Source organism: Dipodomys merriami, unplaced genomic scaffold (genome assembly GCF_024711535.1).
Source record: "Dipodomys merriami isolate MVZ:Mamm:240054 unplaced genomic scaffold, mDipMer1.0.p SCAF_28, whole genome shotgun sequence".
Taxonomy (NCBI): Eukaryota; Metazoa; Chordata; class Mammalia; order Rodentia; family Heteromyidae; genus Dipodomys; species Dipodomys merriami.
In genome coordinates this window covers 5753968-5768535 of record NW_027204270.1, presented here as the reverse complement: position 1 = coordinate 5768535, position 14568 = coordinate 5753968, and the positions used below count along the sequence as shown (strand labels likewise).

The following is a 14568-nucleotide window of genomic DNA, read 5'->3' as shown; positions in this document are numbered from 1 at the left end:
TCTGGCAAAACCATTTTATTGTTTACAAAATAGATGTGACATTTGATATACAAAGAAAAAGCACTTTAAAAAACTGTTTTAAAAGGTTTAGAAAGGCATTTGTTCTCCGTGTGTCTCCTCACCTTGGGCATCTTTTAAGTTTCCATAAAAAACAGGGGGAGTTTTTCTTGCTGTGAAAAGCCTGGTACATTTTTGGCCCCTACAGGCTCCTGTCCAGAGGCCTGGCTGCCAGCTGAGGGGCTTTGGGGAAGCGACTGGGTTCTGACCTAATCCATGGGTCAATCCACTGAACTCATCCAGTGAGGGCACTGTTGGGCTGAGCTAAGCACCAGTGGCTCAGGCCTGGATTCCTCACTACTCCGGAGGCCGACATCTGAGATGGCGGTTCAAAGCCAGCCCGGTGGGAAAGTCCTTAAGACTTCAGTGAACCCAAAAGCTGGAAGTGGAGCTGTGACTCATCAAGGAAAACGAAGGGATAGCACTCCTGCTCTGAATTCAAGCTCCAGGACCAACACAGACAGACACAATTTCAAAACAGAAATCAAGGCAAGGAGGGAAGATGGCAAGCAGAGGGGACAGGAGCAAGTCCCCGAGGGACCACTCTGAAATACAAATCCAAAAGGAGGACACCTGATTATTCTAGTTCTCCAGATGGAGGGTGGAAAGGGGGGCACAAGGAAGCATTTTCTGCAGATAAGCATCAGGGGAAAACCAAGAAGCTGACACGACTTACTTTGCAGTTAGAAACATTTGCCACCGGATTGGAAACAGATTTCGATTCCAAGAACCCAGAAAGTCCCTCCATTCTTTCGTTCCCCACCCCAAATGGCAATGTTGTGTCTGGGGGGGATGCTGGCTGGCAAGGGGCCCCGAGGAGACGCTTCCGGGGTGCTACGTGCTCCTCCCAGTGGGACTGCTAAACTCACTGCAGCTCAAGGGCCGCTGGCAGCCCCACTCTGAATGTGACAGATCTGAGTTCCGGTCACTGCTCGGGCTGTACAGAGCCTGGCAGATCCTTAACCCGAGCCTCCGTTTCCAGATCAGCAGTAGCTGGGCCCCCACCCCGGCCTCACAGGGCTGGGGAAAGCACTGAGCAAGGCAGCGCACTGGACGCAGCGCTCAGTCTCCACAGCTAAGCCTTGCTTAAGCCACAGCTGCCCGGCCCTTGCTCCACTGGCAGGTCCGAGGTGGAAGAGAAGGCTACACTCCAGACCTCCCTGCAGAGGCTGGAACCTGTCCACCCACCCCTCCCAGCCTCTGTCCTCACGTCCCCACAGATGGGGATGTTACAAGGGGCGGCATTTTGCAGACTCCCTATCAGCGTAGTTGAGAGGATTATAAGTAGCATTTTTTAATGAAAAAAATACAAAATTCACTCTTACGCTGGAACAATAAATATTCCTTGGTATCAGGGATTTGGCACAGTTGGACACCCGCCTGGCTGCGTCGGGATGGGAAGTGTGGCCTTTTGCTCTAAGGAGCGCCCCACACGGGTGGTCCCGCTCTGTCCTTCCTAACCGCAGGAAGACAGGGAAAGCTGACCAAGTCTCCTGCTGGCCTTTTCCAAGGTGGTTTTCTAGAAAGGAAACCTTTGGCAGTCTGGCGCCACCCCCCCCCCTCGGGCGCACTCACCCTACGGTCCAAGGGCACATTCTGGAGTGAGTCACTCCTCTGGGCAAGAACAGGACATTCTAGGCACAGGCCGGGCAGTGATTCACTGTTATTCAGAGTGGTGACTAGGCTCACCCTCTCTCCTAGTGATACTGGAGCACGCGGAGGGCCCCCTCCGGTGTCGCAACTGCAGAGGGATGAGTCCCCAAAGAACAGAACGGGAGGGCTGGGGCCAAATGCTGCCGCAATGATAAGAAATTCAGGGAAAGTCAGAGAAAATAAAAAGTCCTGCCAGGACGGGACCTCGGGGTGGTGCGTGGGTGCCCCCAGTGGCCAGAGGTGGAACTTCTACTGCAGCCACGGTGTGGGCTGGTGAAAGGACCCAGGGAGGCCACAGGGTGGCTCTCGGGACAGAAACACTGTCCAACTGGAGGGGGCTGGAAGCCGCAGTCAGCAAATCTTAACAAGAGTGCCTTACATGCGGGAACACGTGAGAAGAATTCTTCCCAATCTGTGGTGTGGGAGAAAGTGCAGACTCTGGAGACACAGGGTAAGATGGCAGGCGATCACAGCCCGTCCTAACTTTGCCAAGTCCTACAGAGCCGGAAGCTGACGTGAAAGTGGCATGCGTCCTGGGAGTTTCGCTTTTGCTGTTGTTGTTGTTGGCTTTCATGAAAAAGAATGTCAGAAAAAAGGAGATGTTGTCCCACAGCTGCTCCAGAACACAGAGCCCTGGCTGCGGCCTGGGGGCGGGGGTGGGGGCATCCCCGAGGTCTCAGGCCCCAGGGTCTCGGGCAGGCCAGAGGTCGCCCGGCTGAGAGGTAGTGAGGTCTGGCTGCAGGCTGCCCTGGCCCGGGGAAGGGACTTGGAGCTGCCGCTGCCCCTGCAGGGATGCCTGGCTTCCTGGCTGGGCCAATGGCCACATGGCCCATCTGCCCCACCAGAGGGTGAGTCCTGGTAAAACCAGAGGCCACTGGGAGGGGAAACACCCACCAAGCCCTGCGTGCTAATGGCTTCTCTAATTAGAGACCCCTGCCACAGCTCTGGGCCCCAACATATGTTTCATTGGAGGGAAGGGTCTGCTGGAGAGAGGAGCAGGCCCCCCGAGGAAGGTGGGGAGCTAGCCACCCCCTCACCTCCCCAGGGGAGATGTTCGCAGTGGAGAAATCTCAGCGACCTCTAGGTCTCTGGGATTCTTGTGACATTCTAGCTATGGGTGCTAAGCCACATTTACTGTCCCTCCTCGCTCTATAAAGGAAGAGGCTGAGTGACAGTAAAGAAACAGGGGAGGGGGGCTGGAAGGTGGCTCAGTGGTAGAGTGCTTGCCTTGCATGCTCAAGGCCCTGGGTTCGATTCCTCAGCACCACATAAGCAAAAAGAAAAAAGCCAGAAGTGGCGCTGTGGCTCAAGTGGTAGAGCGCTGGCCTTGAGCTGAAGAGCTGAGGGACAGCGCCCAGGCCCAGAGTTCAGGCCCCATGACCGGACCCAAAAAAAAAAGAAAGAAAGAAACAGGGGAGGGGGCTGGGAAGGTGGCTCAGTGGTAGAGTGCTTGCCTTGCATGCATGAGGCCCTGGGTTCAATTCCTCAGTACCACATAAGCAGAAAATAAGCCAGAAGTAGTGCTGTGGCTCAAGTGGTAGAGCGCTAGCCTTGAGCTGAAGAGCTGAGGGACAGCGCCCAGGCCTAGAGTTCAAGCCCCACAACTGACAGAAAAAGAAAAGAAATGGGAGGAACTGAGAACCCAGCAAGTAGAAGCTGTGTGCAAGGACCAGGCAGTCAGCTAATCATATAAAAGCTGGGCAGTAGGCCATAGGAAGCCATGGGGAGTCGGAGTCACCTGATACCAGGCCACAGAGGAGGCCACGGGAAGGCAGGGGTCACCTGACACCAGGCCTCATGCCTTCTTGGGGACTCCAGCTTCTCCCATTTTACTTGGTGCTGACCTGTAACTGCCGGATTTTCCGTGGTTGAAGTTTCTCCTCTGACCTGGGTGTGAAGCATCTCAAGAGCAGAGAAGCCACTTGTGCTTTGGTTCTGCATCTAGACCCCACCATCACACAGGGCTGGCTCCCTCAGAGGCTGCGACGGAGCCTCATCGTGCCCTGGACAGGGAGAGGCAGGATGGAAAGGAAGATGGCAAGTCTGGATGGAGCAAATGGCGGAGGCATCCCCATCACCCCAGAAAGGCCTCATAGTCCATGTACCAAACCAGCTGGCCAGAACGAGGCAGCACACCCGAGATGGGCCACTTCTTTGGCTGGTGCCCCACACGGCTCACCAGCATGGTGATCTCCCGCTTCGTCCTGCCCATGACCAGGACGGCCACCTTCTTGGCCCGGTTGATGAGGGGCAGGCTGAGGCTCATGCGCTGGTGTGGTCTGGAGGGGCTCTTGGTCAGCACCACCAGCTGCTCGCCATCCAGGCCCGTGGGCGACTGTGGGAAGAGGGAGGCCGTGTGCCCATCTATGCCCATGCCCAGCAAGACCAGGTCGAAGCTGCTGTTGGCCACCAGGGCGGAGATCTCACTGGCGTAGGTCTGGGCACCCTGGTCCTCCTCGGCGCAGAGTCTCTGGTGCAGGTGCACGGGCATGGGGTGGATGTTGTAGTACGGGACCCGGATGTGCTGCAGCAGGTGCGCCTGCAGGCCCTGGAAGTTGGAGTCCGGATCTGAGAGAGGCACGCAGCGCTCATCCACCAGCCACAGGTGCGTGCTGGCCCAGGGGAAGCTGAAGTGTCCGGTGGCCAGCTGCTGGAACAGGGCGACGGGGCTGGAACCGCCCGAGAGCGCCAGGTGGAACTTGCCAAAGCGCCGCACGGCCTGCTGGGCGGTGGCCTCAATATCACTGGCCAGCTTAGAGATGAGCTCCTCGGGCCAGGCGGAGATCAGCGGGCTTTCTCGGTACTGGGCCCTGAGGACCCGGAAGTCACTAGGCCTTGGGGAAGATGCCGGCCCAAGCACCAGCTGCTCCAGCGGCTGCTGGGTGAACGACAACTGGCCACCGCCAAACTCGAAGTCCAGCAGGTGACCGTTCTCCGAGCCCCCAGGGTAGATGCGTGGGATTTCGTGGGCCACGCTGTCCAACAAGGGGGTCCAGAAGACCCAAGAGGCCAGCAAGTTCTCCGTGGTGATGAAGGATTCCTTCCGGCAGTGGAAGATCTGGGATAATAGGAAGGAGTAGGCGTCCCACTCCCGTACCGGGCGGAAGGCATAGTAATCGGACAAGGGCCGGCCAAAAAGGCGGAGGCCCGGCCGGGCCTCTACCTCCTCCCAGCTCTGGGAGGGCAGGGAGGGCCTGAACAGGTTCCGGCTGACCAGGATGGCGGGATGGCCCAGCCCACCATGTCCGATGTAGAAGACGATCTGCTGGGGCAGGCACCGGCTCTGCTCTGCGGCCCAGTGGCCCTCGCTCTGGGCACAATAGGCCCGGTTCTTGAACACGATGCGAACATAGCCCACTCTCTCATCCAAGGCCTTACCAGATGTCAGGATGAAAGGCACACCCTCCCAGCGCAGATTGTCCATGTGGACCAGGACCCCTGCAGGAAAGAGCAGGGCAGGGGGAGGGGGGAGGGGAAGGGGGATGAGCGCCGCTCCACACCCCCTCTGCCCCGTCTCCCAACCTTCCTTTGCCTCCTCCTGCCAGGGAGGCGGGGGCTGTGACAGCACTGCTCTTGGGAACAGGAGTGGGGGTCCTGATGCTTGGGGGCCAGGAGTCTCTGAGAAAAGGCACTTCCTGCCCATGTCTTCAGAGCACTCAGGACGTCCCTCTAGCAAGGGCAGATGCAGACTAAGGCTGTGCAGGGCTGTGTGTGCTCATGTGTCCAGGCAGGGATGCATGTGCACATGTGTCCAGGCAGGGATGTGTGTGCACGTGTTCCAGGCAGGGCTGCATGTGCATGTGTGTCCAGGCAGGGATGTGTGTGCGCATGTATAGGCAGAGATGCGTGTGCACATGTGTCCAGGCAGGGATGCGTGTGCACATGTGTCCAGGCAGGGATCTGTGTGCAAGGATGTCCAGGCAGGGATGCATGTGCACATGTGTCCAGGCAGGGATCTGTGTGCACATGTGTCTAGGCAGGGATGAGTATGCATGTGTGTCCAGGCAGGGATGTGTGTACACGTGTGTAGGCAGGGATGTGTGTGCACGTGTCCAGGCAGGGCTGCGTGTGCGTGTGTGTCCAGGCAGGGCTGCGTGTGCACTTGTGTTCAGGCAGGGCTGCGTGTGCGTGTGTGTCCAGGCAGGGCTGCGTGTGCACTTGTGTTCAGGCAGGGATGTGTGTGCATGTGTGTTCAGGCAGGGCTGCGTGTGCACTTGTGTTCAGGCAGGGCTGCGTGTGCATGTGTGTCCAGGCAGGGCTGCATGTGCATGTGTCCAGGCAGGGCTGCGTGTGCATGTGTCCAGGCAGGGATGTGTGTGCACTTGTGTTCATGCAGGGCTGCGTGTGCACATGTGTCCAGGCAGGGCTGCGTGTGCATGTGTGTCCAGGCAGGGCTGCGTGTGCACTTGTGTTCAGGCAGGGCTGCGTGTACATTTGTGTTCAGGCAGGGCTGCGTGTGCACGTATGTCCAGGCAGGGCTGCGTGTGCATGTGTCCAGGCAGGGATGTGTGTGCATGTGTGTCCAGGAAGGGATGTGTGTGCACTTGTGTCCAAGGCAGGGATGTGTGTGCACGTGTGACTGGGCAGGGCTGCAGGGACACATGTGCATGTCTGTCCCGGCAGGGACACATGTGCATGTCTGTCCCGGCAGGGATGTGTGTGCACGTGTGTCCAGGAAGGGATATGTGTGCACAGGTATCCGGGCAGGGCTGCGTGTGCATGTGTGTCCAGGCAGGGCTGAATGTGCACGTGTGTCCAGGCAGGGCTGCGTGTGCACTTGTGTTCAGGCAGGGCTGCGTGTACATTTGTGTCCAGGCAGGGATGTGTGTGCACTTGTCTCTGGGCAGGGATGTGTGTGCATGTATGTCCGGGCAGGGATGCATATGCACGTGGTCAGGCAGGGATGTGTGCATGGGTGTCTGGGCAGGGCTGCGTGTGCACGTGTGTCTGGGCAGAGCTGCGTGTGCACATGTGTCCAAGCAGGGATGTGTGTGCATGTGTGTCTGGGCAGGGCTGCGTGTGTGTACATTTGTCTGGGAAGGGCTGTGTGTGCCTGTGGTCTGTATGTCCTGGCAAGAAAAGCCCACTGACACACTCCACACCCACCTCCAAGCCATCACAGAGCTGCAATCAGCTGCTGGGGGTCTGTGTGAGGATGGAAGAAAACCAAGGCAGAGTGCCCAGCATCTGGTACCCACTCTGGGAGCCACTGCTGCTCCACTGACAGTCCTCACAGCTGGCCAGGAGCAGACCCTCTCCCCCAAAGTGCGAGCCCCAGGAGCCATGGCTCTGGCAGGCACCACTGCCCAGTGCAGTGTCGGCAGGAAGCGCCTCAGGCTGGGAGCTGGCAGAGGTTTGCATCGGGAAGCCAGATGCATGCCCACCCATGCCCGCAAGGGCTGTACTTGTCAGCCCTCGGAGGCTTTTGGAACCAGGCCCGAATGGAGGCGGATGTGCACAGACTGCCGCCAAGACGCCCTTAGCCCAGAAAGCACCAGCAGATGGCCCCCTGCTCCAAGCTGGCAGGTGGCTGGATAGAGGAAGGTCACCGCACCCCCAGCACCCTCCGGCCCCCGGCAGCGCACCTGCGAAGGTCGGCGTCAGGCTGTGGAAGCTGCCCGGCTTCTGCAGCTCCTGCCGCACCTGCCCACTGTAGGTCTGGTACTGGCCCAGGACGGCGCTGCCCTTCTGCAGGCCCCGCAGGGCGCGGAAGGCCTGCAGCTTATGCTCCAGCACCGCAGCCGAGCTGCCAATGTCGCTAGGCAGCTCCATGGCGATGAGCATGAGGAGCTCCGTCAGGTGATTCTGCAGAGTGTCCCGGATGACGCCGTACTCCTCGTAGAAGCTGGTGCGGCCTGTGGGGGGGGGGGAGAGTCAGGAGGGTCCCCAAGCCCCAAGGTGTGCCAGGACCCCCACCCCACACCCATGCTAGCGGCCCTCCTTCCTCAGCCCAAAACAAGGAGCATGCTGGAACAATCCTCCACATGCCCAGGGCAGAGGGGCATCCTGGAGCCCCTCCCTTCACTAAGAACTGCTCTAAGGGAAGGTGACAAGTCTTGGATGCATCCAGGAATGTGTGTGACAAACTTCTAGTCCCAGAAAAGGCCGGACTGCACTGCCCTCCGGCCCTGGGCACCGGGCCGCAGCAGGTCCAGCATGCTCAGAACCGGAAGAGGCCACAATGACACAGTGGAGATGAAGGCGGGGCGCCGAGACTGACTGCTGTGTCCCGACCAAACTCCTTACCTCTAAAAATACAGAGGGCTGGGAAGGTGGCTCAGTGGTACAGTGTTTGCCTCGCATGCATGGGGCCCTGGGTTCGATTCCTCAGCACCACATAAGCAGAAAAAGCCGGCAGTGGTGCTGTGGCTCAAGTGGTAGAGAACTAGCCTTTAGCTGAACAGCTGAGGGACAGTGCCCAGGCCCAGAGTTCAGGCCCCACAACCAACAACAACAACAACAACAACAAAAATACAGAGAGCCTGGTAGCAGTGGCTCACACCTATACTCTTAGCTATTCGGGAAGCTGAGATCTGAGGATCAAGGTTCAAAGTCAGCCTAGGCAGGAATGCCCGTGAGACTCATCTTCAGTCAGCAAAAAGCTGGAAGTGCAGCTATGGCTCAAGTGGTAGAACACTAGCCTTGAACAAAAAAGGACAGTGCCCAGGCCCTGAGTTCAAGCCCCAGTACCAACATAATAATAGATGGGAGGTCCTCAAACTGGGGCCCAAGCCATAGGACAGGGGCTGGGGGGCTGGTTTACAGAGCTGGAAGACAGTGTAAAGAGCAAACCAGGGAGGGCAGAGGAATGATGCGCCCCAATTAGACACACTTACAACATGCAGGAGACAGCCGGCAAACACTCGGCTCTCATGACGGTGAAAAGACATGTCAGAGTACTAGACACAGAGCCTGGCATGAGGAACACACGCCCCTGAGCACCTGCCACGAGCCACTGTACACAAGGGTTTTCTGTGGCAGGTACCGCTCACCCCTACTCTACACAGGAGTCAGGTGACCAGGGCTGACTGGCCACACACTGTACACTCCACGCCTTTTCCAAGGCAGCGACATCAGTTCTGATCATCTGCCTTCAACACACACTGTTTCAGAGCTTAAGGTTCTCATGTGCATTTTCTCTGAGGTTCAAGAATGATTCACATATGAGAGAAAGATTCACATATGACCCAAAGTGTGTGATTCTTCATCAAAATTAGACAGGGGATTGTATAAGGAATGTTCTATATACAGAAATAAGAAAATGTAATGTACATATGTATGTATGTATACAAACCACTTATATGCATATACATACTTATAATGACATGTGTATATACATATACCTTCAATGGCATATACACGTACAATGGAATTGTATGCAACCATTAGGAAGAATGAAATGTCATCTGCAGGGAAATGAATAGATCTAAAAAAATATACCAAGTGAAATAAGCCAGGTTTAGGAAGCCAAAGGATGTTTTCTCTCCTGTGTGGATCTCAGGGGTATAAACATCAATACACAAGAAACAAATAGAGCAAGACCCTCAGTGGACAGGTGTGATTTCGGAAATGAGGCTGGGGGAGGGAGCATCAGGGTGGGGAGGATGAGAGTGACTGGACAGGAAGCACTGGACACTGAGATGGACATGTTCAATTGTAACCTCCAGGCACCTTTTGAAGTTCAAGGGGAAAAAGCAGTATTAGGCCCGGCATTGGTGGCTCACGCCTGTAATCCTAGCTGCTCAGGAGGCTGAGATCTGAGGATCAAATCCCGCTTGGGCAAGAAAAGTCTGTGAGACTCTTATCTCCAATTAACCACCAGAAAACCAGAAGTGGTGCTGTGGCTCAAAGTGCTAGAGCATTAGCCTTGAACAAAAGAGCTCAGGGTCAGTGCCCAGGTCCCAAGGTCAAGCCCCACAACCACCAACCCAAAAAAAAAGAAAGAAAGAAAGAAAAAAAGAAAGAAAGAAAGAAAGAAAGAAAGAAAAAGAAAGAAAGAAAGAAAGAAAGAAAGAAGGAAAGAAAGAAAGAAAGAAAGAAAGAAAGAAAGAAAGAAAGAAAGAAAGAAAGAAGGAAAGAAAGAAAGAAAAAAGAAAAGGATAATCTATCAAAAAAACAGGGAACAGCCAGGCACCGGTGGCTCACGCCTGTAATCCTAGCTACTAATGAGGCTGAGATCTGATGATCGAGGTTCAAAGCCAGCCCGGGCAGGAAAGTCCATGAGACTCTTATCCACTAGAAAACCAGAAGTGGCGCTGTGGCTCAAGCAGTAGAGCTCTCGACTTGAGCTGAAGAGCTGAGGGACAGCGCCCAAGCCCAGAGTTCGAGCCCCATGACCGACAAAAAACAAAACAAAATGAAAAAACAGGGAACAGTAAAGGAGAGGAAATGGGATCAAATCTAGGGATAGACACACAGAAGACTATAAAGTTCTTTTTAAGCAGCTGGTAGGATGTGGGTATAGCTCAGTGGTAAAGCATTTGCCTCCTATGCACACACAGGTCCTGGATTCTAATCTTTAGCACCCTGAACTTAACAAAATTAAAATCAGTTGGCAAGTTTACCAGCAAAAAGTCAAAGTAGAGCTGTGGCTCAAGTAGTAGAGCACCAGCTTTGAGCAAAGAAGCTAAGGAAGGGGTTGAAGGCTTGGCTCTGTTAGTAGGAAACCAGCCAATGAGCAAAAGCATCAGATACAAAGTTTAAGTTTGTTGACGAAAGAAAGAAAGAAAGAAAGAAAGAAAGAAAGAAAGAAAGAAAGAAAGAAAGAAAGAAAGAAAGAGAGAGAGAGAGAGAGGGAGGGAGGAAGGGAGGGAGGGAGGGAGGGAGGGAGGGAGGGAGGGAGGGAGGGAGGGAGGGAGGGAGGGAAGGAAAAGGAAAAAAAGCAAGCAAGCAAGCTGAAAAAATGCTAAGAAGAATGCTCAGAGTGAGTGAGAGTTCAAATCCCAGCACTGGCGGATGGGGGGGGGGGGAGGGAGGGAGGGAGGGAGAGGAGGGGGGAGGGAGGAGCCAGGTACCGGTGTCTCATATCTGTAATCCTGCTATTTAGGAGGCTGAGGTCTGAGGATCATGGTTCAAAGTCAGCCCAGGCAGGAAAGTCCATGAGACTCTCATCTCCAATTAATCACCAGAAAACCCATGCAGTGTTGTGGCAGAGCACTCACCTGAGGTCAAAGAGCTCAGGAAAAACACCCAGGCCCTGAGTTCAAGCCCCACAACCAGGGAGGAAGGAAGGGAGGAAGGGAGAAAGGGAAGAAGGGAGGGAGAGAGGAAGGGAGGGAGGGAGGGAGGGAAAATATGACAAAGTAATAACAAAAGGCCACAAATTATGGGTCCACTGATTTAAAAAATATCTGTTGATATGAAATGTCCAGAAAAGGCAAGATCTAGAGAGAGAAACACAGATGCCGGGTGGCCAGAGGCCGGGGGAATGGGGAACTTATGGAGGATAGCCATTGGGTGCAGGCTTCTCTCCAGAGGGAGGAAAATATCCAAAAGCCGATTGTGGTGGTGGTAGAGGTGAACTCTGAAGATGTACTTGAAGCGGGTGAGGCATGTGGTGGGGGTTTACCTCTGTGGGACTTTGGGGAGTTTTAGTATGGCGAGTCGTAGCAGTCAGAGGTGGTTTGGGAAGATGAACTGTCAGACAGACTTGTATAATGAAATCAGCAATGCTGCATTTGAAGGACATAACAGAGGAACGAGGTAACCCAGAAATGCAAGGACAGTATTTAGAGGGTGAATCTAAACTATTTGGTGGCTGGCTGGAGCCATGATCAGCAGTCCAGACTCAAGATCCCAGTATGGTCCCAGGACCAGGGTTCAAATACCTGCTCTGCCAACTTTGGCCTGGTGACCTCAAGTGAATGATGCTGAGTGACACATAGTGTTTAAAAAGGGGAGGGGGCAGAAGAAGCATGTTGGCACCCCAATAGGGATGTTGTAGGGATTAAAAGAGTTAATATAAACCAGGGGCCGGTGGCTCACACCTGTAATCCTAGCTACTCAGAAGGCTGAGATCTGAGGATCACAGTTCAAAGACAACCTGGGCAGGAAAGTCTGGGAGACTATTATCTCCAATGAACCATCAGAAAACTGGAAGTGGCACTGTGGTTCAAAGTGGTAGAGCGCTCACCTTGAGCTGAAGAGCTGAGGGACAGCGTGCAGACCCAGAGTTCAAGCCCCATGACAGACAAAAAAAAAAAAAAAAGATCACTCAAGGTGCCGCTGTGGGCCAGAGAAGACCATAGGCCATGAAGGCTGGTAGTGAGCTGGATTTCGTCAAATCTGAAACCGCACAGATGGCAAGTGCATGGCTGATCACTGAGAGGAACGGCTCCCAGTTTACCCGTCCCTCCCCCACAGCATGCTCCACCTCAGGGATGTGCAAATGTAAAAACATCAGAAGAATCGGTGACACCACATTTGGGCAGAAGGACACCAGTTCGAGCCTGAAGAACAAACCAAAGTTTGATGGAGACAATGCACCAGCATCCTTAAATGCCCTGTTATCTGCTTACCATTCATTACATTAGCAAATCCCTAAGAGGCCCTTGTCCTATTTTTATCCAGTGGATTCTTGGTTCTCAGGGAGAATTCCTGTCACGAGCTTACTACCTGCTGGGAAGAAGAGAGCTTCCTTCACTCCATTTCAAGTTCTGGGGGTGCAGCCACATTTAGCTCGGCCTGCGGCTCTGCTCCATCCTGGCCAGCTCTGCCTTTGTGGGTGTGAGTACGGGTCCAGGGCTGGCCTGGCGCATGAGCCCTGCGGCAGTCAAGCAGGAGGGTAAAGAGCTGGAGGCTGGCACTAACGGTTCCCAATATGCTGATTTGTTTTAGGAACTGCTGGTTACCACCACTGATTTTTTTTTTCCTGAAAATGACCTATACTCACTCCCATATCCTTTCCTAAAACCTAGGAGTACTGGAAAAGAGCAGAAAGGTACAATGAGAAGGAAGACATCCATGAACCTGGCTCCTGTTTGTGCCAGTCCAGACTGTGCCCAAGGTCATGGGATCACAGAGCGCAGGCAGGCACTGCCCTGTCCTCAGGAGCCCAGCGTGAGCCCACGGGACAGGAAATGCATAGCTTTGGCTTACTGAGCACTGAGAAATGCTCACAAATGTCCTGGCATTACACAGCAGTTGTGCAACTTGGCAATATACTAAAATCCACAGAGCTGTGTACTTTAAGAGGGTGAATTATATTGAGTATGAATTGTATCTCGTTCTTATTTTTTTAATCTTGGCGCTGTATATCACCTTTATAATAACAATTACAAAATATTTACAATGAGACCAGAAAATAAAAGCACCTTGGAAAGTACTGTTAGAAATGGCAAAAACTAGAAACGATCAAAATGCCTAATTATAGAATGTCTACCACACATTCTGTGACAGAAACAGAACTGAATGAAAACAGAGAGCCACAACAAGATATACTATGCAAAATGCAAATACATGCAGATTGGAATATGCAAATACTCAAGTGCAAGAGAGACAGAGAGATGTCACGTAAGAACGAATATAACACAAGGCTACAGACTAATTGCGGTCTTTGTATAATAATGCAACCTGAGTCACAGGGGACACAGACTGTTGGATGATCGCTGCCACCTCTCCTCACAAACTCCTAAGGAGCATGGCCTTGCCATTGGTGATGTATTTGATGGACACTGTCTGACTTTACCCTTCTACCTAAGCGAGGGATCAAGGTCTGGGCATTGAAGAGAGTCCAGGCCGAGGTCGGCCGCCTTCGGAAGGGGGCCAGGAACCCCATTCTCACAGCTTCCACACTGGAGGAGACCCAAGCTCCCCCAGGAGAAACAGACTCTTTACAAAAATAAGAGCAACTAAAAGCCAGCTGCAGCGCCTGTCCATATCTTCTGGGATCACTACAAATAAGGAAGGTGAGGGCGAGGGCGAGGCGGGCTAGCTGCTGGCTGGTTCTCTCCCCGCCCCCCTCGAAAGGAGGCTGCAAGTGCCCTGGACTCACCCTGCAGACAGCTCAGCAGATGGCACGGGAGGGACGCTGGCCCTGCTGAGTGAGCTCCCGACGCCTCCTGGCACTCAGGTGGGCGGCTGGACAGCTGGCGCTACCTCAGAGGACCTGGCTACCTCAGTCCCTGGGTGCAGGGCACCGATGTCCACTCTAACCCGCACTGTGCTCTTCCCCCAGTGTCAGGATGAGGACCCTCTCCCGAGGGAAGTCCTCTTCCTTCCCCGGCCCAAGCCTCTGTCCAGAGGGAAAACAAGGGCCGCAATGTGCCCCTGAGAGCCCCCTGCCAGGCAGGCCAACTGCTGAGGCCCTGGGCAACTGGGAGACCAGGAGTACAGTGGTCACAGGTTCCAGTTCTAAGGAGCCACGCGCTGTGGTTCAAATCTCAGTCCCACCTCCTGAAAGACCTGGCCACTCCTGTCTATGGAGTACTTCCTGGGGTTGCTGAGGGCCACTCCGCAGCCACTGCCACACAGCGGCCACTGACCTGGCCTGCATCACTCTGGCCACGCTGCTGCCAGAGCCCCGGACATCTATGACTCCACGCTGAGACCCTTGAGAGGGGCAGCAGGTGAGACCGCCAGGTTGGCACGGACGCTGCCATTTGGGTGAGGACAAACATCAAACGACCTTGCAGCTCAAAACCCTGGCCCAAGGCTCTGTCCACACCAGGCCAGGAAAGCTCAGCACCCTAGTCTGGCTCGCAGATCACAGGCTATGGTCCAGACTGGTGGCGGAGGGCGGGGGGGGGGGGGGGCGGGCAGCTGCTGCACACTTGCTAGGAGAAGTGGGGTCTAGCCCAGCTTAGCAGGGGTGGGGCTGGGGACTGAGTGGTAGCCTGTGCCCTTGGTCCTTCTGCCTTG

The 14568-nt window shown here is 54.6% G+C and overlaps 1 protein-coding gene across 4 annotated transcripts in view; it reads right to left on the bottom strand.

Moving 5' to 3' along the window:
• H6pd (hexose-6-phosphate dehydrogenase/glucose 1-dehydrogenase) overlaps positions 1-14568 on the bottom strand; it is a 30310-nt gene continuing 15742 nt past the window's right edge. For 2 of the 4 annotated variants that reach the window (XM_070037287.1, XM_070037285.1), the window contains exons 4-5: positions 7296-7565; positions 1-5148 (exon numbers count right to left, since the gene is read on the bottom strand). In XM_070037287.1, the coding sequence (XP_069893388.1) occupies positions 3785-5148; positions 7296-7565 (1634 nt within the window). In that variant the 3' untranslated portion in view covers positions 1-3784. The remainder of the gene's footprint in view (positions 5149-7295; positions 7566-14568) is intronic. The other 2 variants (XR_011375566.1, XM_070037286.1) reach the window with 2 other exon arrangements.